The sequence below is a fragment of the Pan paniscus genome, chromosome 4, assembly GCF_029289425.2.
Source record: "Pan paniscus chromosome 4, NHGRI_mPanPan1-v2.0_pri, whole genome shotgun sequence".
Taxonomy (NCBI): domain Eukaryota; kingdom Metazoa; phylum Chordata; class Mammalia; order Primates; family Hominidae; genus Pan; species Pan paniscus.
The window spans coordinates 10878146-10902695 of NC_073253.2; the positions used below are offsets into that span (position 1 = coordinate 10878146).

General features: G+C 49.0%; 1 protein-coding gene across 1 annotated transcript in view; it reads left to right on the forward strand.

Moving 5' to 3' along the window:
• The window catches only part of ANKRD33B (ankyrin repeat domain 33B), a 93502-nt gene extending 72413 nt beyond the window's left edge, over window positions 1-21089 (forward strand). The window contains exons 3-4 of the mRNA XM_034959736.3: window positions 2503-2643; window positions 12510-21089. Of these exons, the coding sequence (XP_034815627.1) occupies window positions 2503-2643; window positions 12510-13357 (989 nt within the window). The 3' untranslated portion in view covers window positions 13358-21089. The remainder of the gene's footprint in view (window positions 1-2502; window positions 2644-12509) is intronic.
• The last annotated feature ends 3461 nt before the right edge of the window (window positions 21090-24550 follow it).

Below are 24550 nucleotides of genomic sequence, written 5' to 3' on the forward strand. Positions count from 1 at the left end.
ATCAGGGCTTCCTTTTCAAAAAGATACATGGTTCCCCTTTTCACATTTGTGGAGAGCTCAGGAGATGGGCTGAGGTCAATGGCGAGCTTGCTCCTCAGGAGAGTTCACCCCTGATTTTGGTTGCCTGTTCCTTCTTCTTTTGGATTGATGAAGAGCAAACCCACAGGATTTCATACTGGTGAGGCAGCAGCCTGGAGTGGCCCTCAAAGGAGGAAACTGGGTTCCAACCCTGGCAGTACTATCCCTCAGGGTGTGGCTGGGGAGACAGAAGCCACTTGATATATCAGAGGGTTTCATATTGGATTTGCTGAACTGAAGGGGCTAGGGGAGCAGAGGCCAAGGGCTCCCAGCCCTGCCTACTGGAGATCTCAGCCGCAGTGGGGAATCCTGGAAGCTGCTGCAGCGTCATGCTCACGTAGTATTCTGTCTGCAGAGGTGGGCTGGGCTGGGGAGGCACCTCAGGTCTCATGCCTGCCCGACCCCAGAGTAATATCCTTGCCACCTCTCTCCCATCCCAAATCTCAGGCAGTGCCACCCATTGGAAGTTTCTGTGCAAACCAGATGCCTGTGGGGATTCTGGGCCCAGGGCCCGGCTTCTCCATGATTCAGGGGCTCCTGGGGGGAGGTGATGCCAAGTTAAGGAGAGAGTGCATAGAAATGTCCACGAGGCCCCTGCAGCTGCGACAGTGGGGGCTGAAAGGAACATGCTTGAGTTGGAATGAATAAGTGGGGATTTCTGAGCACTGCGTCATCGGTGCATAAGAATGGGGACTGTGGCCAGGCACAGTGGCTCACACCTGGAATCCCAGCACTTTGGGAGGCTGAGGCAGGAGAACTGCTTGAATGCAGGAGTTTGAGACCAGCCTCGGCAACGTTGGGAGATTCCATCTCTACAAAAAAAATTTTTTTTTAAATTAGCTGGGCATGATGATGCTCGCCTGTGAGCCCAGCTACGTGGGAGGCTGAGGAGGAAGGATCTCTTCAGCCCAGGAGGTCCACACTACAGTGAGCTGTGATCGTGCTCCTGCACTCCAGTGTGAGTGACAAAGAGAGACTCCATCTCTTAAATAAACAAAAAGGATGGGAACTGGGTACCCAGCACCTCCACTGGGGTTCAGGAGGAGAGACTCGGGCAGATTGCTCATATTCCCAAGGGTTTCAGACCTCATCAGCAGGGGCCTGGATGGAGGTGGCAGCTCAGGGGAGGGTGCAGCGGAGGGAGAGAGGAAGGAAGCTCTTTCCACCAGGTGTGGTTGGTCACGAAGGAGTGAAGTCTGAGCTTCGGGGACAGTGGTTCTCACCTGGGGTGTTCTTGCCCCACCGATGGCGGTTTGGTGGTGTCTGGACAGTTTTGGTTGTCACAACCTATGCGGGAGTGGGGGTGGTTGCTACTGGCATCTATCGGGTGGAGACCAGGGATCTGCCTAGTGTCCTGCAGTGCACAGGGCAGTCCCCACAACCAAGAGTCATGCGGCCCCCTGTGCCGACTGTGCCAAGGCTGGGACGGACCCTGCTCCAGGACACTGAAGTGAGGGAGGGGGAGATGTACTCACACAAGGACTTATGGGCTAGCTGGCATCAGGTGGCATGGACAGTTGACCCAAGAGGATGCTCTCCCACTCCATTTTGGTTTTCCATGGGAAAACCAGCACTGTTGCTGTGACGTTCTCCTTATTCACCATTAACTGAGAGCACCATGGGCGTGCCTGGGAATGAGCAGAAAGTTAGATCCTTTTTGGAGGTGCAAGGTGAGAAAGGGGAGAAATCTGTGTTCTCTGAGACATCTCCTTACCTGCTTTGCTTTATAGCTGAGGGCCTTGCCTGTGACACTCTGTGGGATGTGTGTGGGGGTAGGTAGGTAGTTAGAGAGAGACACACACACACACACAGACACACACACACAGACACACACACACACACACACACACACACACACGGCGGTGGGGGGAGGGGTGGTGGTGGGTACGGGTGGAGAGAGAGACTCCTGCTTCTGGGTGGGAACAGAGGGTGCCAGCGTGAATTGGCACTGTCCTATTGCTATGATGATGACTTTTTCCTCCCTGCAGCTCTGGAGCAGTTGGAAGCGGTTCTGAAGCTCATTTGCAGCTTTGCATCTGTTTGCACGGGCGTCTCCTGCTGGGAGTTGAGGCTTCCTGCCCGCACTGGCTGTCTGAGGCTGCGCTCCCTACCTGCCCGCAGCGTCCCTGCCCCCCACATCCACCTCCAGTAGTGTGATGGGACAGCTCCTCCCTCGAGTGCTTTGCCGAAGGGGACCTGCAAGAACCCAAAACAGCAGCGCTGCAGCCAGGGCGGTGCCTTCTCCTTTCCTCTGTTTCCTGGGCTCCAGGAGAATTCTGTCTTGGGGTCCGAGAAAAACTCACACAGCAGACCGGCTGGCCCAGGGCTGACTCAGTGTTTCTTTCTCTCTCTAGGAAGGCCTGGCTGGAACCAGCACATTTTGTGGAAGTGGGAACCAATACACGTGTACACTTCTCTTTACAGGGCACGCTATCATCACTAACTACTTGTTGAACTATTTCCCCGGTCTTGACCTTGAAAGGAGGAACGCGTTCGGGTTCACCGCCCTGATGAAAGCCGCCATGCAGGGTCGAACGGACTGCATCCGAGCCCTGATGCTAGCAGGTATGTCCACCTGTCCTGTGCAGCTTCCAGGGGCCCTGGGACACCAGAGTTGCTCCTTTATGGAATATGTTTTGAGATTAATCGCTCCCATAGAAACAATGCCTAGTTGCTGCAATAAATAATAGTTTCTTCACTGACATATACTTCTGTAATTATCTGAGGTTTTTAAAAAGCCACAGCATTGGTTCCCTTCAGGACACCCCTTTCTGCTCCCTGCTGAGCTTTGCAGTGGGTGGCACCTTCCCTCACCTGCTGTTTTCCTCCTGCCCACCCATTCTACACCCCAAGTCCTGTCCATATCTGTTCCTCCTCAGAAAGGGGTGATCCCTTGGCTGTAAATGGCAAGACTGTGCTGTTGAAGGTGGGGGTAGGGATGGTGGGAACGGCCCAGGCCATCCTAGGTCACTGCTTGCTGGTGGGTGGCATTGCATAGTAACGTTAGGAGGTGACGTGGAGTTGCATGTTAATGTTGGGATGTGACGTGGAGTTGCATGGTGACGTTAGGAGGTGACGTGTTGCATGGTAACGTTAGAAGGCGATGTGGAGTTGCTTGTTAACGTTAGGAGGCGACATGTTGCATGGTAGCATTAGGAAGTAACATGGAGTTGCAGGGTAATGTTAGGAGGTGATCCGGAGTTACATGGTAACATTAAGAGGCAATGTGGAGTTGCATGGTAACGTTAGGAGGTGACGTGGAGTTGCGCGGTGATGTTAGCGGGTGACGTGGAGTTGCGCGGCGATGTTAGCGGGTGACGTGGAGTTGCGCGGCGATGTTAGCGGGTGATGTGGAGTTGCGCGGTGATGTTAGGAGGCAACGTGGTATTGCATGGTGATGTGTGTGGCAATTTCCGTTTTCTATGCTGTGTCATAGAGTGGAAAATTCTCAGGCTATCAACCTGGATCAACCCCTCTTTGTCTTTTGCGCCATCTTGGAGAACGCACTTTCCTGTTCCCATCTGTGAAATGGGAGTAATGACCTCTTTCTCCCTCACCTCCCTGAGGCTAAAATACGACAATACTTTACACACTCCTAAAGGCTATCCAGCTTCAATGAGCTACTAAGCTAAATGCCACACAACTAATAGCTTTAACTTTTCTTCACTCTGAAATAGAATCAATGATCATCCTTCGTGCAACCTCATCGGGTTATTTTGAGAATTAAATGAGAAAATATGTGTCAAGCACATGTCGTGTTAGATTCAGTTAGCAGCTGACATCTCAGTGAATGTGCGATGCTGCTTTCACCATTACTTAATTCTGTTATTTTAATTTCTCTTTATTTTTGTTCTTGGCACTGGGTTCAGCCAGTCCTGCTTGGCGCTGCAAGTTCCTGAAGTGGATTTCCTCTCTGTCTTAGTTGTTCTGCTGCTATAACAAAATACCTCACCTGTGTAATTTATAACTGTAGAAATTTATTGCTCACACTTGGGGAGGCTGAGAAGTCCAAGATCAAGGTGCCGGCAGGTTCGATGTCTGCTGATGCCCCTTCCTTCTTACTGTCTCCTCTCATGGCAGAGGGGACACCGAGGTATCCTCAAACCCTCTTTCATAAGGTACTAGTTTGATTCAGGAGGGCACAGCCCTCATGATCTAATCACCCCCTAAAGGCCTCACCTCTTAATACTATCCCAGTGGGTCTGAAGTTCCAGCATAGGAATTTTGGAGGGTCGTCAACATTCAGACCACAGCACCACCCCTGTCTTGGTTATCCTGAGGGTGGCATCAGAGTTTTCCCAGGCATCAGTGCTTCCATTAATGTCACTTTTCTGTTCCAGGACCCCTGCTGGGCTCCCACATTTAGTTGTCTTCTTCTTAGTTGTCCCCAGTCTTCCTCTTCTTCTTCTTCTTCTTTTTTTTTTTTTTTTTTTTTTTTGAGACAGTCTCACTCTGTTGCCCAGGCTGGAGTGCAGTGGTGCAATCTCGGCTCACTGCAACCTCCACCTCTCGGGTTCAAGCGATTCTCCTGCCTCAGCCTCCCGAGTAGCTGGGATTACAGGCACCTGCCACCACGCACAGCTAATTTTTGTATTTTTAGGAGAGACGGGGTTTCACCATGTTGGCCAGGTTGGTCTTGAACTCCTGACATCCCGTGATCTGCCCGCCTTAGCCTCCCAAAGTGCTGGGATTACAGGTGTGAGCCACCACACCCCGCCCCTCGTCTTCTTGGGTCTGTGAAGTTTCTGTCATAACCTGTTGCCCATGACAGGACAGTCTTGATTCCAACCAGTGGGCAGCACCGCCCAGTCTGAGCCCGTCTGTTATTTTTCTCGAGATCAATCTGGAGTTACAGGATTCACAATTGCTTCAGATTTATCTTTCTTTCTGCTTTAACCTTAGGGGATTCTTTAGTCTTAGGAGATGCTATAAGAAAAATAAGTTCAGTGAATGAGAATAGAGGCTTCAAAGATGAAAACTTTCTTGGAAATTAAAAAAAAAACATAATTAAAAACGAGTCCCATCGATTGTACTTTTGATTCAGAGATGATAGTTTCATTTTAAAAAAACGAGATAGCAGTTTCAACAGAGTTTCGGCCCTGCCTGCCCTCATCAATGAGAAATGGTTCCTACTAATTAAATGGTAATTATGTGATGCTTTTGTGTTTGGCGGGAGCTTCAGACACTTTTACTATTTCTGGATCTAGTTATAATTGGGCGTAGATGTTTGGTAATTGACTTTTTCAACTGAACATTTATGATGTCAGTCACATCACTGCACTTTCCCATTGAATTAATTTGAACTGCAAACCTTTTTTAGGTCAGTTGCCCTCTAATCACTCCGTTTGACTGCCGTGCTTTCTTCCCTGGGTCTCCTGGGGGTTTCAGGCATGTGTGACAGCATTTAGAGGATTCCAGAAACACCTTGCACATCTCTTGGAACGATGAGTCTGCGGGCAGTGGGTTTACTGCTGACATTGCTCTTCCCCCATCAGTTATTTGGATACAAATTTGGCATTAGATTTGAGACTCTCCCTCCCCTATTCTCCACTTTGCAAGCCCATCCCCCATCACAGTCTAGAACAATCCACGGATTATTGTCTGTGGGATCCTCTAGTGAGTCTCTCCCTGTCCTATACGAGGTACAGAGCAGGAGCTGAACAGAAACAGTCCAGGAGCCAGGACCCAGTTTCAAATTCGTCTTCTCCACTTCCCATCTCTACACCTGCAGCCTGTCACTCACCTCTCTGGGCCCCAGTTTCCTCTTCTATAAAATGAGGCTAATGATAGCACCCACCGCAGGAAGGCGGGATGCGGATTGGGCAGGTTCACAACAGAACAGCCCTCGGGTGCATGCTGGGCTTGGAGAAGCCTTCGGACATGTTGGTTGTGATTATTGTTATTATTATGATTGTTGGTGAGTTTATGTGTTCAATAGTTATCTGTTAAGTGAATGAAAAAATATGGTTTGTTTTTCCCTTTGAAAAATATCTTGTAAATGAGATACTTAAACTTTCTTAATGAGGGTAGTAAGCCCCTACCTCAGGGTTTTTGTTTTTTGCTTTTTTGTTCTGTTTTTGTTTGTTTGTTTGTTTGTTTGTTTGTTTTTTTGAGACGGAGTCTCACTCTGTCGCCCAGAGTGGAGTGCAGTGGCGCGATCTCGGTTCACTGCAATCTCTGCCTCCTGGGTTCAAGCAATTCTCTTGCTTCAGCCTCCTGAGTAGCTGGGACTACAGGCATGCACCACCACATCCAGCTAATGTTTGTATTTTTAGGAGAGACAGGGTTTCTCCATATTGGCCAGGCTGGTCTCAAACTCCTGACCTTGTGATCTGCATGCCTCGTCCTCCCAGAGTGCTGGGATTACAGGTGTGAGCCACCGCGCCTGGCCAGGGGTTTCTTAATTTCAGCACTACTGACATGCAGAGCCAGATAATTCTTTGTTGTGGGGGCTGTCTTTCAAACTGTAGGATTTTTAGTGGCATCCCTGGCCTCTACCCACAAGATGACTGTAGCACCTCCTCAGTTGTGACAACCAAAAATGTCTCTAGATGTTGCTAAAAGTCTCCCAGGTTGGGGGAAAAATTGCTTCCCATCGAGAACCACTGATATAAATAATTTAAATGGGAAAGGATATACAAAGTGAGAAGAGACATTTTCCCCTCTGTGTACTCTTCCTCGCTTGTTCTGTATTCCTCCCTCAAATAAAAGTGTGACATCTTGGCCGGGCATGGTGGCCCACGTCTGTAATCTCAGCACTGTGGGAGGCTGAGGCGGGTGGATCACCTGAGGACAGGAGTTCGAGACCAGCCTGGCCAACATGGTGAAATCCCGCCTCTACTGAAAATACAAAAAAAATTTAGCCGGGCATGGTAGCACAAGCCTGTAATCCCAGCCACTCGGGAGGCTGAGGCAAGAGAATCGCTTGAACCTAGGAGGCGGAGGTTGCAGTGAGCCGATATCATGCCACTGCATTCCAGCCTAGGCAACAGAGTGAGACTGTCTCAAAAAAAAAAAAAAAAAAAAAAGAGAAGTGACATCTTGTTTAGGGAACTTTTGAGCTGCCCTCTTAAGCTTTGGTTGTAGTGTAGAACTTATGGAATATTTTCATCTTCTACTATTACTACTAAGCTTACAGTTCTCCCAAGAAAAGTGGGTTTTATTTTCCTTTTACAGTAGATGGGTAAGAATTTAAAAAAAAAAAAGTGTTGAATTGCTTCCCCAGGATTAGTGGAGAGCAATAAGGACAGATGTTGATATATTTCTAAAATTCACACAAATATTTTAAGTCTTATTCTTTCCATTTAAATACGTGATATTAAGAAAAAAATAAACCATTTAAAGAAACTAATAGCCAGAGCCTTTCTTTTAGATTGACACTTCAGATTGTAATAAAAAGTATAACCGGGTTCTGAGAGGCTGATCGATTGCATCTTTGGTTTGGCTTCGTAAGGAGTAATGCAGGCTCTGCTGAAGAGCATCACAAGGGAGTTGCAGAACCTTGTTAATTCACTGAAATATTAATGCCCACAGTGACAGGTCTATTTAAATAGGTGGCTCTGAGAAGCGTATCAAAGATGTGATTTTTTTCTGAAGAGAGGCAGAATCTGTGGAGGTTGCCAGGTTCCAGGCTTGCTTAAGGGAGCTCACTTTCAGACCTGAAGTGTGGTGTAACTGCCGCAGCCTTCAGGAAGCAAAAACAAGCAGCAGTAACCTCAAATCTTCCTGTGATTCCAAGGAGCAAAGTGGATTTAAAGGACGGCGAGGAACAGAGATCAGAGATGCTCCCACTGTGGGTCAGAGGGTTGCTCTTGTCTCAGGGAAGCCCTGATATCTCTTTCTGGAAAGTCAGATGATTTCCAACCATACAGAGGTTTCTTTCTGTTTATAAGGAAAACTTAAATTTCCTATGAAGTGTGAATTTGCCATGTAGAATTGTTTGAAGTCATTAGCCAGAGAAAGGATGAAAAGTCAAGCATTCTGTGTCACCTGCAAAGCAAACCTCGAGACAAGGACTTGGGGGCAAGTAGTTTTGAGGGATGGTGGGCCCAGGAAGTGGAGTGAGGGGGCGGCAAGTGAGATTGGGAAGAATGGAAGCTAAGAAATGTCCACCAATGAGCAGGTTCCTCTTGTGGGCAGCTGGGACTCAGACCCCCTGGACCCTCCACTATGAGGAAAAGATATCGCAGAGATGCTGGGAAGTTTATTTCCCAACTCCAGTGCCTCTTTGAGGGGAGATGAGAACTCTGAGCACATTTCCCACCTGCTATGTGGCGGGGGTGGCTTGTTCTCCCTGCCGGGCTGGAGCACAAGCTCTTTCTTGGGACCCTGCGTCCAGATTTGTCATCCCGATTATACCCACAATGCCCAAGATACAGGCTGGAGGTGGCACAAGGGGAGGTAGTGAGGGCTGGTCCACAGTGGTCTCCTGTGGCCAGGAAAGGCCCCCTGGCAAGAGGGAGACCTGAGCTGGGGTTTGTAGGGTGGATAACATGGGGGTGGGTGGGGGCTGGTGGAGAAACAGGAAAGGAAGTGACACATTCAGGGCTTCACGCTCCACCCACCTCCTGCTAGTCCTGGGCCTGGCCATGGCTCCCAGAGAAAGCCTTCTTGAGAATGAGTGATGGAAAGTATAGATTTTTTTTCCCATTAGCACCTGTTTGGAATGTTTTTGGCTGCAAGTAACAGAAATCCTGACTAGACAGTGGCTTAAAGAAAACAGGCCGCATTTCTCAGCTCCCTGGAAGTCTGAGGTTGGCAGTCACCCTCCAGAGCTGGCCCTGGATTCCATGAGGACAACAGTGGTTTCCTCCTGTCCATTTGGCTCCCCTTAGCCTGTTGATCTGTCACCCCTTGATTCCACGAGAATCACCCAATCTGTGTTTCAGACAGGAAGCTGCAGCAGCACCAACCATGCTGGTCCCTTGCGTCAGGAGGCAAAACCCTCTTTAGGGCTCAGTCACCAGTGCTGGGTTGCTTGGCTACTTTTAGCTGTAAGGGAGCTGGAAGAATGGGGAACAGGATTGCAGCCGTTAGATTCCAATAGTGATTCTCAGCTGGAGGTAATGTTGCCCCAGGGGACATTTGGCCACGTCTGTAGACATTTTTGGTTGTCAGAACTGGCGGAGTGCTAATGGCATCTGGAAGAAGGTAGAGATCAGGGATGCCGTTAAATGTTCTCCAATGCACAGGACAGCCCACACCAAATAATTACCTGGTGTGTCAACAGTGCTGAGGTTCATTGCCTGCGTGATGCATTGCCAAGAACTGAGGACGTTGCTGCCTCAAGTGAAATAGAGGATTTTGTGTAGACTTAGAGCACTCAACAAGGCAGTGAGTGGACCCATGGGTGGCAGCTCCACTTTTGTCCACGTGATTGAGCCCTGGGCAAAACAACACCGGGTGGGAGATGAGGATGCTGGGGGGTCTGCTGGCGAGAAGATGGATACAGTGGCATTTCAGAAATCCTCTGTATTCTCTGGAAGGTATTTGTATAAAATGTTAATAATCGGTACTTAACTTTTATAATTTAATTGCTGTGTTCATGTCATTAATATAACCCTTTACAGTTGCTTCCTAAGGCAGCAGATCCCTAATTTATAGCATGACTGTTTTTCTAGGGCTCAGTGGCCTTTGTTCCTTAGAGTGTTTGTATTTTCTGAGATCATTTTGAAAAGGTAGGTGAACATCAGGACGAAGAGTGCAAAACTTTGGACAGATCTTCCTCTGGTTTTCCATTAGCATTTGAAAAATGTCTCTTTCAGGCAGTGTTCATTAAGATTTTAATTTTATAGTTTGTTCCTTTTTTAAGTGACATGCAATTAATTAAGGTTTAATGTGTCATCTATTTTTTGCAATGACACTTTTACTGCCCCCTTTTCATTTTAGTCATTTTATAAATTGTACTCTAGCTAATGAGTTCCATCCTGATATCCAGTTCCAAATAATTACCACTCTTCTAATATGGCTATTCTTTAATGTGTCACAGAATTAAGATCCTTACCAGGCAAGCTCAGGTGAGCTGGGTCTGCCAGAGCCATGAGGCCACTGTGGGTCGACAGGCCAGGGCAGTGGCTGGGGACCCGACCTTCCTCAGTTCAGCACACATTGATCAGCCATCACATGTCAGACACCTGGGTCTGCATGGGATATAAATGAAGAAGCGTCTGTCGGGTCCGGTCCCCGATGAGCTCACAGACTAGATAATTGCCCTAGTTCTCCATGTTGCTTTGCTGGTGGAGATATGACTAATGGAACTTGAAATCCTCAATGATTTTTTTTTTTTTTTGAAATGGAGTCTTGCTCTGTTAATCAGGCTGGAGTGCGATGGTGCGATCTCGGCTCACTGCAACCTCTGCCTCCCAGGTTGAAGTGATTCTCCTGCCTCAGCCTCCTGAGTAGTTGGGATTACAGGTACCTGCCACCACGCCCAGCTATTTTTTTGTGTGTTTTTAGTAGAGGTGGGGTTTCACCATGTGTTGGCCAGGCTGGTCGCAAACCCCTGACGTCAGGAGATCTGCCTTCCTCGGCCTCCAAAGTGCTAGGATTACAGGTGTGAGCCACTATGCCTGGCCCCTCAATGATTTTTAACAGTATGTGGGACTGAGATTGGACCAAGATTAATTGAACAGCAATTCCGTATTAATTTCTATACTACAACGTTGAAATTTATGCAGATTTCATCAAGTTGAGTTGAAGTTTAACTTTGTAATATTTGGGGGCAGTCGGTGGACTGGGGAGATTTATTAAGGGAGTGACTAGTGTCAGGGAGACTGTGTAAGGGGACCTATCAGTCAACCAATAGGATGTGGATATCAAGAGATTTATTTTAAGGAATTGGCTGTGTGGTTTGGGGGGTTGGCGAGTCTGAAACTGGTGCGGTAGGCTCGAAGGCTGGAAACTCAGGCAGCAGTAAGTAGATGCTGCAGTCTTGAGGTGGAATTTCTTTGTTTCTAGGAAACCTTGGTCTTTGCTCTTAATGCCCTCAACTAATTGGGCGAGGCCCACCCAAATTATGAAGGGTAATCTCCTTGACTTAGAGTCAACTGATTATAGATGTTAACCACAGCTGCAAAATACCTTTGGGGCAACACTGAGATCCATGTTTGATTAAATCACTGGGTATTCTAGCCTAGCCAACTTGACATAGAAAACTAAAACTAACCATCACACCAGGACTGCCAGGTGGTAGGAAGTACATTAGACTGAGGTTAGGACACCCAAGTCTTAGACCCTCTCTCTGTTACTAGCCCACAGCCACTGTGACTGCCATTCATTTTGCAACAAGCCTTTTAAAAATTCATGCCCCCTACTCACCAGGATGAAATGTGTTGAGCAAACAAAAATGAATTTTTCTATCCTGGAAAAGCCCACCATCGGTTAAAGGTAGACAGACCCCAGCCAGCTAGGCCGCAGTGGGAGAAGCGAAGGAACCACCCATTTCCCACAGTCCAGGACCCATGGCAGTGCTCAAGAGTGAGACCACAGCTGGGGTGCCACCACTTTGCAAGTGACTGTTACTGGTCATATTTTTAGAACTTTCTAGCCACAGCATTCAAGTATGCAAGGCAGCTTTGTTGTCTGGTCATCTCTCCATTGATGGAAAGCTATAGGATCTTATTTCTTTAAAAAATTCTGTAATTTGGCCAGGCGCAGTGGCTCACGCCTGTAATCCCAGCACTTTGGGAGGCTGAGGCGGGTGGATCACCTGAGGTTGGGAGTTCGAGACTAGTCTGACCAACATGGAGAAACCCCCTCTCTACTAAAAATACAAAATTAGCCTGGCGTGGTAGCACATGCCTGTAATCCCAGCTACTCGGGAGGCTGAGGCAGGAGAATCGCTTGAACCCGGGAGGCAGAGGTTGCGGTGAGCAGAGATCGTGCTATTGCACTCCAGCCTGGGCAACAAGAGTGAAATTCTGTCTCAAAAAAAAAAATTCTGTAATTTAGGTGCTGAATTCAGGCGGGGTTTTATTCAGGACAGATAATCAATGGAGCACTTAAAAGGCAGGTTGGGCTGGGCACGGTGGCTCACGCCCGTAATCCCAGCACTTTGGAAGGCCGAGGCGGGAGGATTGCTTGAACCCAGCAGTTCGAAGCCAGCCTGGGCAACATAGCCAGGCCCCATCTCTACAGAAAATTACCTGGGCGGTGGTGTAGTCCCAGCTACTCGGGAGGCTGACTTGGGGGGATGGCTTGAGCCCCGGAAGTCGAGGCTGCAGTAGGACGTGTTCCCGCCACTGCACTCCAGGCCCGCCTTCCGGCGCTCAGATGAGCACAGGGTTCGCAGAGTGAACTAGGTGCAGTCTGTTAGGAGGCTTGGGGCCAGGGGTGGGGGGTGGGGGCAGTTTTGCCTTTGCCCCAGGCTCTGCCTGGGAGGGAAGAGTCCTTGTTGCCGCCACCCACTTCTGTTTGTGTTTTGTGTTTTGCAGGGGCGGATGTCCACGCGAGGGACCCCCGCCGTGGGATGTCGCCGCAGGAGTGGGCCACTTACACGGGCCGCGTGGATGCCGTCCGTCTCATGCAGAGGCTGCTGGAGCGCCCCTGCCCGGAGCAGTTCTGGGAGAAGTACCGGCCCGAGCTGCCGCCACCCCCTGAAGCGGCGCGGAAGCCCGCGGGCTCCAAGAACTGCCTGCAGAGGCTCACAGACTGCGTGCTGTCCGTGCTGACGCCGCGCTCCGTGCGGGGCCCGGAGGACGGCGGCGTCCTGGACCACATGGTCCGGATGACCACGAGCCTCTACAGCCCCGCTGTGGCCATCGTGTGCCAGACCGTGTGCCCTGAGAGCCCTCCGAGCGTGGGGAAGAGGCGGCTGGCGGTGCCGGAGATCCTGGCGGCGCGGGCTGCACGGGGCCCCCAGGCACAGGAGGAGGATGAGGTGGGGGGCGCGGGGCAGCGCGGGCGGACCGGCCAGGAGGACGCGGACTCCCGGGAGGGCTCCCCGAGAGCCGGCCTCCCGCCCGCCCCGGGGTCCCGGGGCCCCGCCGCGCCCGCCCCGCGGAAGGCCAGCCTCCTGCCCCTGCAGCGCCTGCGGCGGAGAAGCGTGCGGCCCGGTGTGGTGGTGCCCCGGGTCCGAGTCAGCAAGGCGCCCGCGCCCACCTTCCAGCCCGAGCGGCCGGCGCGGAAGGGCAGCACCAAGGACAGCGGCCACCTGCAGATCCCCAAGTGGCGGTACAAGGAGGCCAAGGAGGAGAAGAGGAAGGCGGAGGAGGCCGAAAAGAAGCGCCAGGCCGAGGCGCAGAAGGAGAGGCGCACTGCGCCCTGGAAGAAGAGGACGTGAGGGCCCGTGTGCCTGGCGCGGGGTCCGGGGCCGGGGCGAGGCCGCAGGGCTGGGCGCGGAGAAGGAGGCGGCCCCGTTGCGCATCGCACCTCGGCCGCTCCATGGACCACGGGGCCGCGCGCATTTCCAGGCTGTTTGTCCAGGCTGCTTCCAAGAGAGGGCTGGGGGAGCCACATGGATTCGCCTGTCGCCAGCCCTCCTAGCAATCAGTACACCTAGCGGGCACGTTGCCTAAAAGGCTCCCTTTAGAGAACCTCAATTAAGATTTTTTTTAAAGATCAATTTATCAAAGGGCGTTTTCTGCGTAATTTTGTATTTTTAATCATTATTTATCAAATTTGCAACGTTTTACAAGTGATAGGGCCCCTTATATCCAAGGCAGTTTTAATACACTTGCCTGAAGATCTTTTGTTTAAGATACTGTTTCTAGCAATAAGTATCCATGATACCTGTATGAGTTCACACAGACATCGTGGGATTCTCCCCTTTTTGGCTGTTTGGTCTTTTCTCCTCATGGTGGGTGTAGGTGCACACTGGATGTTCTTAGTCATTAGATTAAGTGATGCCGGATATTTCTATTTGACGGAGGCATTGGCTCGTTGAGCCACATGATCAAGTGAGACAGGATCAGATGTTACTGTATCTTTTTAAAACTCTTATCCATATAGTAATATATTGAGGAAAAACATATTGTCAAATTATAAAACAATGGAGCGATAAACATGTATTTATTGCTAGAATTAAACTCATTTTAAGCAAGGGGTTTTAGGTAAACTGGTTACGAAATCTTTAACATTAAAAATGGATATGAGAAAAAAACTGTCATTCGATAAAATGGGGCAAATTTAATAATAAATGATTACCAGAAATACAGAATTAATGCACAAAATTAAGAGCACAAAATTAATGCACAAAATTAAGAGCACAAAATATGTGCTCTTAAGTAATTCGAATCCAGATATCCTTAAAATGTCAAAAAGATGCAAGAAGAGTCAGGAGCCCAGAATGATGCAAATTACAGGAATGGGGAGGAGGTGATTTTTAGAAGAGGTGAGAGAATGGAATGGGGAACAGACTTGTTTTCGGCAAATTCTCCTGGAGTAGACAGGGCAGCCCCCTCCTCCAGGCTCAGTTCCAAAGAGTCCGTTGTGTGGATATTTCTTTTATTTTTTCCTTTGAGGACTGCGCTTGGTGTTTAGTTCATCCTTATGCCGACCTCTTAGAATTTCCAAGATGCAGGGCCTTGGGCAGGGCAGGGCACGGGTGTGATTTGCCTTGGGCCACAAGCTCTTGGTGAGAGTTTTATGTCCACACTTTTATCTCCAAAGTGACATGGAGATCACTTTTCTCAGTGATCAAATTTGAATTTATCAAAGGGGGTTTTCTGCATAATTTTGTATTTTTAATCATTATCAGATTTGCAGCATTCTAATTCGGCAGGGCAGGGTATGAAAGCTGGAAACTCAGGCTGGAGTTTCTAGTTCTAATGGCTCTCTGGCCATGTGGGTTGTAGAGTGTCTGTCACATATGCACTTTATTTCAGTATGAATTGAAATACTTGGACACGCACGATCACAGGCCTATTTGGAGGCTCTGTACTATGACCCTAATAACCCTAGATACATCATGATACATGGTGTCTGTCTCAGGACGCAGGCAGGGCTGGTGCAGGCTTCTCCATACTCCCTGCCACTTGGCACCAGCAGGCATCAAGCAACCAGGGATCTTAAACTGGCCTCTCCAAAAACTCCATTGAACAGGACTGCAGGCTGCACCCAGGCTAATGGGAGATTGGTGTGATGATGATACAGTGTTTAAGATCAGATTGCAGTGAGTTCCTCCTTAATCCCAGAAAGGAACCATGATGAATGCCACAGGAGACTGGACCCTCTTTGAGAACTGCAGATATTAGTTGACTGTGGGTCACCCTTGTGGCCAAGGAGTTGGGATTGGCCATGTCTTCTTCGAGGAGGTGGAGACTGTAACTGACACTGGTTATCTTTGGGGTTGTCTTTCCTGAATCCTTTGGCATGTGGCACCTTCCTGCCACACGTAGATAATTCACGGCATTACCAAGTCACCACGAGCCCCACCCTCACCTCTGTCAACCGAGGACCCAGCCAGGCGGTGCCATGTGGTCTCCCAGGCATGCTTCTCAACACCGGCTACCCCTGCTGTGAAGGTTCTCAAGGCCCTGGTCCGGGGAGCCAAGCCCTGGGAGCGTCCTAAAGCTCCGCAGGTAACTGCACTGCAGCCCGCATTGAGAACCGCGGCTCTAACACAGTGATTGCGAGAGGACACCCATTCTGAGCTCCCACAGAGGGCTCCACCTTCCCAAGAATGTCTAATTGTCATTGGAACAGCCAGGGTCAGGCAGCTTCTGCTCGGACTGACGTGGCGTCCGACCCTTGGTGGGTTGCCAGACATTCCTGCCTGTTTCCACCATGGGAAGCTGGCAGTGGGAATGGTATGGAGCCCTCACTTCTACCCCAAGCCTGGGTGTCTGCTGCCTCCATGTCAAAAATGGACATTTCTGGTCCTGCCCAGCTGCTACCTCACCACAACCCATGCTCAGAGTTGTCAGGGATGCGTGGAACAGCAATGATGGGACAGCAAATGACTGGCAATTTCCCCAGGTCCCACGCTGTTCTGGAGTGGACGTGTTGCGGCCCTGCCCCCGATGTGTTCCAGCCTCATCCAGGTGCACAGGATACTCTGGGGCCAGCACAGGGATTGTCCAGTGATGCTCCTGGCGTCCACAAAACAGCTCTAGAGATACCTGCATTTTGAAAAGCCTGCTGAGCCAACAAGCTTGGGGCAGGACACGGATTTCTTTGGCAAATCTGCAGGCGAGCTGACCACTTGCCTGGTGAGTGGAAGCTGCCATTACCTGGCCAGTGTTTGCAACTCGAGGGAAAATGACAGCTGCATGGGGGGAAGCCTGACCTCCCGGGGAGCTTTATTGTGGCCTCAGTGGAAAGATTGGATTTTGAAACCTGCCAGACCCAACTGAAAGAAGGGTCATTCCTGATTGAGTTGGAGACTCTCCCCAGTCCCTCTCTCTGGACTCATTCTAGCTGTGGCCTGCCTGTGGACAGCCCTTCCCTTTGGCCCATGCAGCGGGTCCAGGCAGCTCCTGCAGCTGTGCTCATGGCTGCTGGCCCAGAACTTCTCATTTTTGCCATGTGGAAGCAGATTTGCTAGTAGAGGAATTTTCCAAGTCAAGGGAAGTGTTGCCAAGCCTCTTGCCTTGACCTGTGGGGGGCCTTCTGCTCTTGTTTTCTCATTCTCTTTGGCGTGGGCACAGAGGGGACAAGTCGGCCCCCAGTGAGGCTCAGGGAGTGCAGGAGACCAGGGAGGGAAGCCCAGATGATGGGGAAACAGAGCCACCTTGAGGGGGTGTCATGGGATCAGTGTCGGGGTGATCTGACGGGTCAGTTCATACTTAAGCAACATTATTCTGTTCGTTTCTTTTGGGTCAGGAATTCCTCATGGGAGGTGTGGTCATCTGGTCGTAGAGGTGGACAGAAACACCCCCTCGTCTTCCTGAGCCATTTGGAAGCCCTTTCCTCTAGCCCTAGGTACTGGTGACACAGGCCCCTCGGTCTCCGGATGTGGACAGGGCTGGGAGGTGCAGGCTTCTTGTCCCATCCCCACTCAGCATCATCGGGTATCTGGTAGTCAGGGGTCTCACAGTGGCCTCTCCAAAAGCCTGGTGTCCTTGGAGAACATTTTTCATTTTGTCTGTTTTTGTTGCTTTGAACAGCTGCATTCACTCACTGAGGGCTCGCCCTCCCTGGATCTGCCATGTGGTTCAGGGAGGAGGGGACCGATGAGCACCGACCCCTTCTCTTCACCTGTCAGTGGCCACCACAGTGCCCCCTCTGGCTTTGCCACCACGTTCTCCTGCCCCCGTCACCTTGTCTCTTCTAACTCATTAGCCTTTCCTTCCTTTGCCTGTTTTCTTCTCCCAGCTGGTTAAGTTCTTGATCATCCCTGGCACCACCTACCCTAAGGTCTACCAAGAACAGAAAAGCCAGGGCCTGTGTGGGGCAATGTGTTGTCCCTGCGGGGTTATGGTGGGACCTCCTAGACCCCAGAGTGAATGAATGGCAGGCCTGCCAGTGACTGTGCTGATGGCTTAGAATTCCTACACAGCTGTGCCTCTCCCACCCCGTCCTCTTTGCTCGGAAGGGAGACCTGGTTTGCTCTCCTCCATGACAGCCCAGCCCCTGCTGTGCACAGGGGTGGGGCTTGGGATCCCTCCCTGCACCCTGATGTTTATTAACTGTAGATAGTGAATTTCAAGTTGACAGGTACCTTCTCAGGGATTTATATATAAATATAGTTAGAGGAAAAGTTGAAGTCTATTTTACTACTTTTTAGTGTTTGAGTAAATTATGCTTTAACTGGACAGAAGAAATATTTCTCAGACAATGTCGATGCTGCTGATGACAACTGAGATGCCTGGAGCTCACCCTTGATGGAGACTTCCTTGGTGATTGGAGATGGGGGACTCTGGTGGCAGAAATGGCTTTGGGGTGGGTGTGAAGTTGCTTCAGTCCCTCTGAGTTGCCTCTTGTGGATGGAACGTGTGTATCAACAACAATGAAATGCACCTCCGTGTGCATGGAGGCGGCTGATGAGAATACAGATAGGCCAGTCCTCGCTCTTCCCTCCAGAACCGGCCGCTCCCGGTCTGACGTTGGAGCACGTGAACTAAGAGTGACAATTTTTTCTACTTGCTTCTGTGAATAAAATGTTCTACAGTCAGCCCAGCACTAAACTCACCAGAAAAGAGGAGGGAACAGCATGGAGCCATTCATCTGGAATTACTCGATGTGCAGAGGCTGCCCCTTGGCCGCACTTGGGAACATCGTGGACATCTTCCTTCCTCCCAGGCTCCTCCTGACAGACTCCTGGCAGCACTGGAGACCTCAGGACTATGGAGATCAGAATTGTAATGGCTTTGTCATCTCAGCGTGGCCACTCCTGAGGCAAGAGGCTCCTCCTGGGAGCAGGAGAGAGAGAGTTCGTGATGTTGGTTGGAAAATAGGATTTATGGATGCAGGAGGGCCGTGCTAGGCCCCTCTGCCCGCTTCTCTCCCTGCTGTTGGCGGTGACCAGGTCTCAGGAGCGGAGACGAGGCTGTTGTGAGTGAAACAGAAGCCCCTGGCGTAGGGCCAGACCCTAGGCCTGAAAAGGATGCAAAGCCTGCTGTTTTCAGGCTGTTGGGAAGAATCGTGGGTACCAAGTGATTATGATGAAACGTATCCCAGAGAGGAAATGAATGGGACCTGAAAAGTGGGTCTGCCACATCCCTGGTAGCCCGCCTCCAAGAGCACTACACTCCCCCCAGCCCCACCGGCCACACTACATGACGTGGGAAGGCTGTTTGTTCATCCTTACCCTGGGGACTCAAGTGTGCTCTGCGGAGTGAGTCGCAGCCCTGATGTGCACCCTGCACTACTCTTTCCCCAGGTGCGCCGGAGACGCAGGCTTGCTCATTTCCGTCCTGACACAGCTCACTGTTCCTGCGGTGGTCAGAGTCCCCCTGTGCTGTGTCAGCTCCTGGACACTATTAGTCTTTCACATGATAAAGCGCGAGCACTTTTTCGCTTTTGCAGTATTTGGGGAAATTCTAACACATTTCCTGGGGATTTGCCCAGGTCCCTCCACCTCCCACGGTGGGTAACTGTGTGGATTCTGCACCTGGCAATCGGCGCTCCCCTTTGGAAACACCTGGGGGCCCTGTTTCTTCCAGCCTGGTCCTTGGTTTCTACCCCAGCCGCTTTCAGCCGGCACCTGTGTGGGACTGCCTGGAGGGCCACGGTCCAGGGAAGGACAGGTGGGACCCTGACCATGACAGATCTTTCTAAAACAATAAAGTCCCATTGATGACAACTGCAGTGGGATGAATGCCATTGCAGCGGTCATGCTGGGAGCTGCCGAGAGCTTACAACAAAAGCAGTTCCTCTCAAGACACTGCTTGCATCTTCCCCTCCACGCCTCTCGGTGCATTTGGAACTTGTTTATGCGCTGGTATAACTCGAGTCAGCTGCTTATTTCTGTGCCCTTGCACTCACAGGTTCCTCCATTAACATTTTAAATAAGTGGCTAAAAAAACTCCTCTGGAGGTTGTTTTTGAAAGAAACAGGAAAAAGAAACACACAGTACCTGGATTGTTTTGACTTATTTTCAAGCGGCTCAGCTGAAAGCTGGTGTTGCATACACAATTTCCTCACGCTGACCCAGCCTAAGACTTGATAAAAGGCACAGCCCTTGGCAGCAGGCAGTGCCAACGTGGACAGTGTACACTAAGCTGTGAGTGTGTGCACGGGCGAGCACATGTATGTGTACTCATACATCCAGATGAACTAAAGGGACACTGGGCTTTGTGCTGGCAAAGGTTACGATGCTGCCGTAGCTTGGCTGTGGGCCCCAGGCAGTGTCAGATGGAACCTGCTTTGATGGCGTGTTGTTCAGTGTACTCAGTGGGGTCTCACACGGCCCGAGGACCCACTGTGAGCACTCCGCCCGCTGTGGCACAGAACACGGCTGGGGTCATCATAGCCCAGGTCTTTATTGAAAGGCGGCTCATATAGAACCCATTTGGCCAGGTCTGGGCCGTCTCTCTGCCTCTGCCCTACCTTGGCTGCCCGGAGGGGCCCAGGCCCAAGAGGATTCTTTACCCCTGGAAGAGCTCCCCAGGCATTCAGCCTACGGCCCTTGACATTTGTCTGCAGGTTACCGTCAGAATCAACACCTTATCCTGAGGAAGCCCTGGTATTTCCCCAAGTCTGCCTATGTATTAGACACTCTAATCAATGCTAACACAGTTCGGTTTTTGAGGGAACTAGTTTTGTCATAATACTACACCGCTCTATTGTTTTTAAATAAGAAAAAAAAAAAAACCCACGAAACTTTCCATCAAAGCAATGGTCCGTGTTGGCCTGATGCTTTAAGAAGTTTGAGGAGGTAGGTATGGAGGCACCTTAACACCAGTTTTTGAGCAGAAGTTCTAGAAGCTGATTTAGAACTACACAGCTATGGATACACCTGATGAAAACCGCAAAAGGCGATGACAGGCCCAGAAATATGACCAGCAAGCCCGTGAGCCTTTGGGGCATCCGACTGAATTTGAAAATAATACCCCATTCAGATGAACACTAAAAGCCAATGTACTGGAATTCTCTTTGTTCTGCCCGACATTTGGGGGTGTCCAAGGACCTGTGTTTTTAACAAAGATGACTTTATGACCGTTCTAAGGATTGAACAGATTCCTGCACAGGGTGCCAGGTTTCAAGTTAGGTCCTCTTAGTATAAGCTCTCTTTTTTTCTGAATGTAAACCTATTTGCATTGTCATTTCTAATAATCCAGTAGGTTTCTGGATATTGTAAAGATACTGAGTACAGATATAACTGTGTAAATTTCATAGTGTTTTATTTTGAGGTGAGAGTTTTGTTATAGTTTATAAAAGATATTTTCCTATTCAGACCTCAGGGCTATTTTGGGACCTACAAATAAATGTGATTCCCAGCAGCTTCAATTTTTGATATTCAAAAAATAATCTTTAAGCTAAATATAATGTGATATTATTCAGAAAAAAATGTTTTTCCCTTTTAACTTCTAACAAATTATGTATCTAATGTTTAAAAATATGGAAAAAAGGGATAATGTAAAAATGTGGGAGAATTGTGGCTAAAGAATAAAAAATCACTTGTTAAAACACGTTCTTATGGTACAAATGTGTGATATTTAAATAAAGTGTGTATAAATTAGAGAATGATACAGTGAAATATACCAGGATTTTTCATGTCACTTCTTTTCATTGAAATAGACGTTCACTTCCTTAATCGTGACAAACTTTCACTTTATTTTTCAAAGGTAAGATTTAAAAATTGTGAGTTCCCCACAAATAGTTTGTCACATGTTCAGATCTCATTACAATCTGCCTCTTCTCAGAAGAACCCACTGGCAGGTGGGCATCCTTCAGGGATGTTGCCATGAATTTATGTACATACATAAAAACAAGAATATAATTCAGTTTCTATGTGTTCTTTTACCTAAATGATACACTGTACAGGTTGTCCATTAGTTTCTTTTCTTTACTTTAAATATGTCCCTAGAGAGCTTTTTAAAGAATTTAAATATTTTCTTTTGACAGCTAAAAAAGTAATACACAAATATGAGAAAAAATGTAAACATTGTACAAAGTTCTCAGATGAAAGTGACTTTACCTTCCCCCAAGACAGTCCCTCAGACCAGCTACTTGTACATCCTTTTAGAAATACCTTTTGAATGTGTTCTTCCCTCCGTACTGTGCAAACAGAACCCGATGGGATATAGAGTCTCATTCACTCACTGTGTTTTGGGAAGGGCATGTTGGTCCCTGCTTTGTTCTTTTTCATTGCTGTGTAGTATTCCTCAGCAGAAGTGCACCATGGTTCATTTAACCATTTTCTCATGGGTGAACTTTTCAAATGGTCCCGGTTTTTATGATTTGCTAGTAATGAAGATCCTTGTACCTACCCAATTGTATACACAAATGAATATCTTTTAAGATAGGAGTGCAGAAGTGAGATCTGCCAGGTTTCAAAGAATATGTGTTTTAATTGCTGTAGTCACTGCCATGGTGCCCTTTGCAAAGCTCTGTGGTGTGTGCAACCACCAGCAGGGAGCAAGAGAGGCCCTTTCCCAATAGTTAGAAAATTGTATCTCGTTTTAATTTTCATTTCATTTCATTTTCCCAGTTGTTGATGTGGCTGAACATCTTTTCACCTGTTTTTCAACATTTTAATTTCCTATTTTTACACATTTCTTATTTATATCCATGTCTCATTTGGTGTTTTTTTTTTTCTTTCTAAGGATGGGGGTGGTGGGTGGAATTTTTTTTATTTTGGTTTTTTTTTTATTTTTGAGACAGAGTCTCACTCTGCCTCCCAGGCTGGAGTGCAGTGGCACGATCTTGGCTCACTTCAACCTCTGCCTCCTGGGTTCAAGCGATTCTCCTGCCTCAGCCTCCTGAGTAGCTGGGATTACGGGCACTAATTTTTGTATTTTTAGTAGAGACGGGGTTTTGTCATGTTGGCCAGGCTTGTCTCGAACTGCTGATCTCAAGTGATCCGCCCGCCTCGGCCTCCCAAAGTGCTGGGATTACAGGCATGAGCCACCGTACCTGGCCCCTCATTTGGTTATTATTTCACTTTTTGGTGTCATTTTTGCTGGAGGTTGATATGTATTTGGGATCATATTTCATTCATGTGGTGTGCATTTTCTCTTGTTTTATTAAGGTATTTTCTGTAGTGTAGAAGATTTAAATTATGATTTAGTCAAATTTGTCTAACTTTTGTTTGTTTTGGTATTTGCATCCTGTGTTTTTTTTAAGAAGGCCTTTCCTACCCCAAACGAACAATCTTTTTCTTCTATATTTTATTCTAATGACCTATAGGTACTTTGCTTTTTTCCTTTTAGCTGAAAGACATGTACATGTATACACAACTCGTTTAGGTTATACTTGATGGGACTGAAAACAACCAGCCCCTATTTATTTGGGAAGCTCCATTTCGAACATAGGAAATCAGAAGTCTCAATCATTAAATATCATAATCTATGTGATTATTAAGGAAGAGTCTAAGTAGGGAATAAAATTTTACATATGAACCTTTGTCCTAGGGCAAGATTGTTATTGGAGATTATTTGTGCTCATCTGTGAAAGAGCCAATGATGCGTGTGTGTTGGGTGAAACATGATTGAATAGGAAGGTAACACACAAGGGAGGATCCCCATAGGAAGTCCAAAGAACTGGGACGGGAAAAGGGAAATGGGGTTGGGGAGGGTTGGGAGAAAGGTGATCTTGTCTCCTTCATCTTCCTGACTGGAGATACTGGGGGAACGGTGTACTAAGTTCTTTCCCGTGGAAGATGGGAGCATCTTCCCGGGGAGCTGGCCCAGTCCAGCTGCCTCACGGCTGTGTCTGCCCACGCTGGGCTGAAGTGGTCAAGAATGTCCTCTGAGGATTTTGCACATAGCCCCTTGTGATCCTCCTTCACCAAGGCCCTTTACGTGGTCTTTGCTCCCAGCAGGTCATGCCTGCCATTTTCCTTGATGATGTCCAGGCTGGTTTCCATCCAGGGACATGAAAGGTGGCCCCAAAGATTCCAGTCTGATGACAACTTTGATGTGCAAATTGCTCAGGCAGAAATTGTCAGCTTGCCAGCCAGGGGCTTCCCAGTCCTGAGGGGTCACTGATCCCCCAGCAGTGTGGCCTGGGCAGGGGTGGAGAAGGGGTGACAGCCCCCGGGCAGGACGGCCACCACCGCCATCCCCCTCACATCGCCTGTACTTCCAGCCTTATGCTGCCTAAGCCCTTTACTGCTTTCCCTTAAAAAGCCAACAGAAACCTAGCAAAAGGTTAATAGGTTCTTTTGGCTAAAAATAATTAAAATACATCAATCCAACTCAAAAGCACCTTGATATTCCAAAAGCAGTATTTTAAAAACCAATCAAGAAATTGGTCAGCTGCAAGGAAAATACTTCACCTTTTTATTAGCTCTTATGTAAGAAAGAAGCCTTATTCATCCCTACAGCCTAGGTGAGAAGCTAGACTAGGAGGCCCCTCTCTAGGCCAAGGGAGACAGGAGGGTTCAGGTGCACGGACTGTGCGGGGAAGCCGGTACCCTGTACTGAAAAAGCTGTGGAATGTCCTCACTCCCAGTGCAAGGGGGTACTTGGGGAAGCCACCCTCCAGCCTGAGCTAAAGATGGCCAGTCTGTGTCCTGCAAAAAGGGCCTGACTTGGTGTCAGCCCTGGGCACCCCAATGCCCCTTCACCCCTTGTCAGGGGCCCTGACCTGCTTATAGGCCAGGGTGATCATTTGAAGGGATGACAAGTCCTGCCTCGCCAAGCCCCATCTGAAAGGGCCTCCCAGGTGCACATGAGCATCTCCTGGCTTGATTTAAGCCCACAATGTCTGTTGGAGCATGAGAGGCGGCAGGTAGGGGTGGTAGAGCCACGGCCACCTGCGCTTCCTCCCCCTGCTTTGCAGGTGCTGCCCCTGAGTGTCTCCTCTGCGTGCTCAGCCCCAGGCTGTGTTCCTCTAACTCTACACGCTGGTCCTCATCGTGGACTCAGGGCCAGGTGGCCCTTGAGACATTGCGGCAACTCTCATCTTCTCAGTGATGAACCGCAGT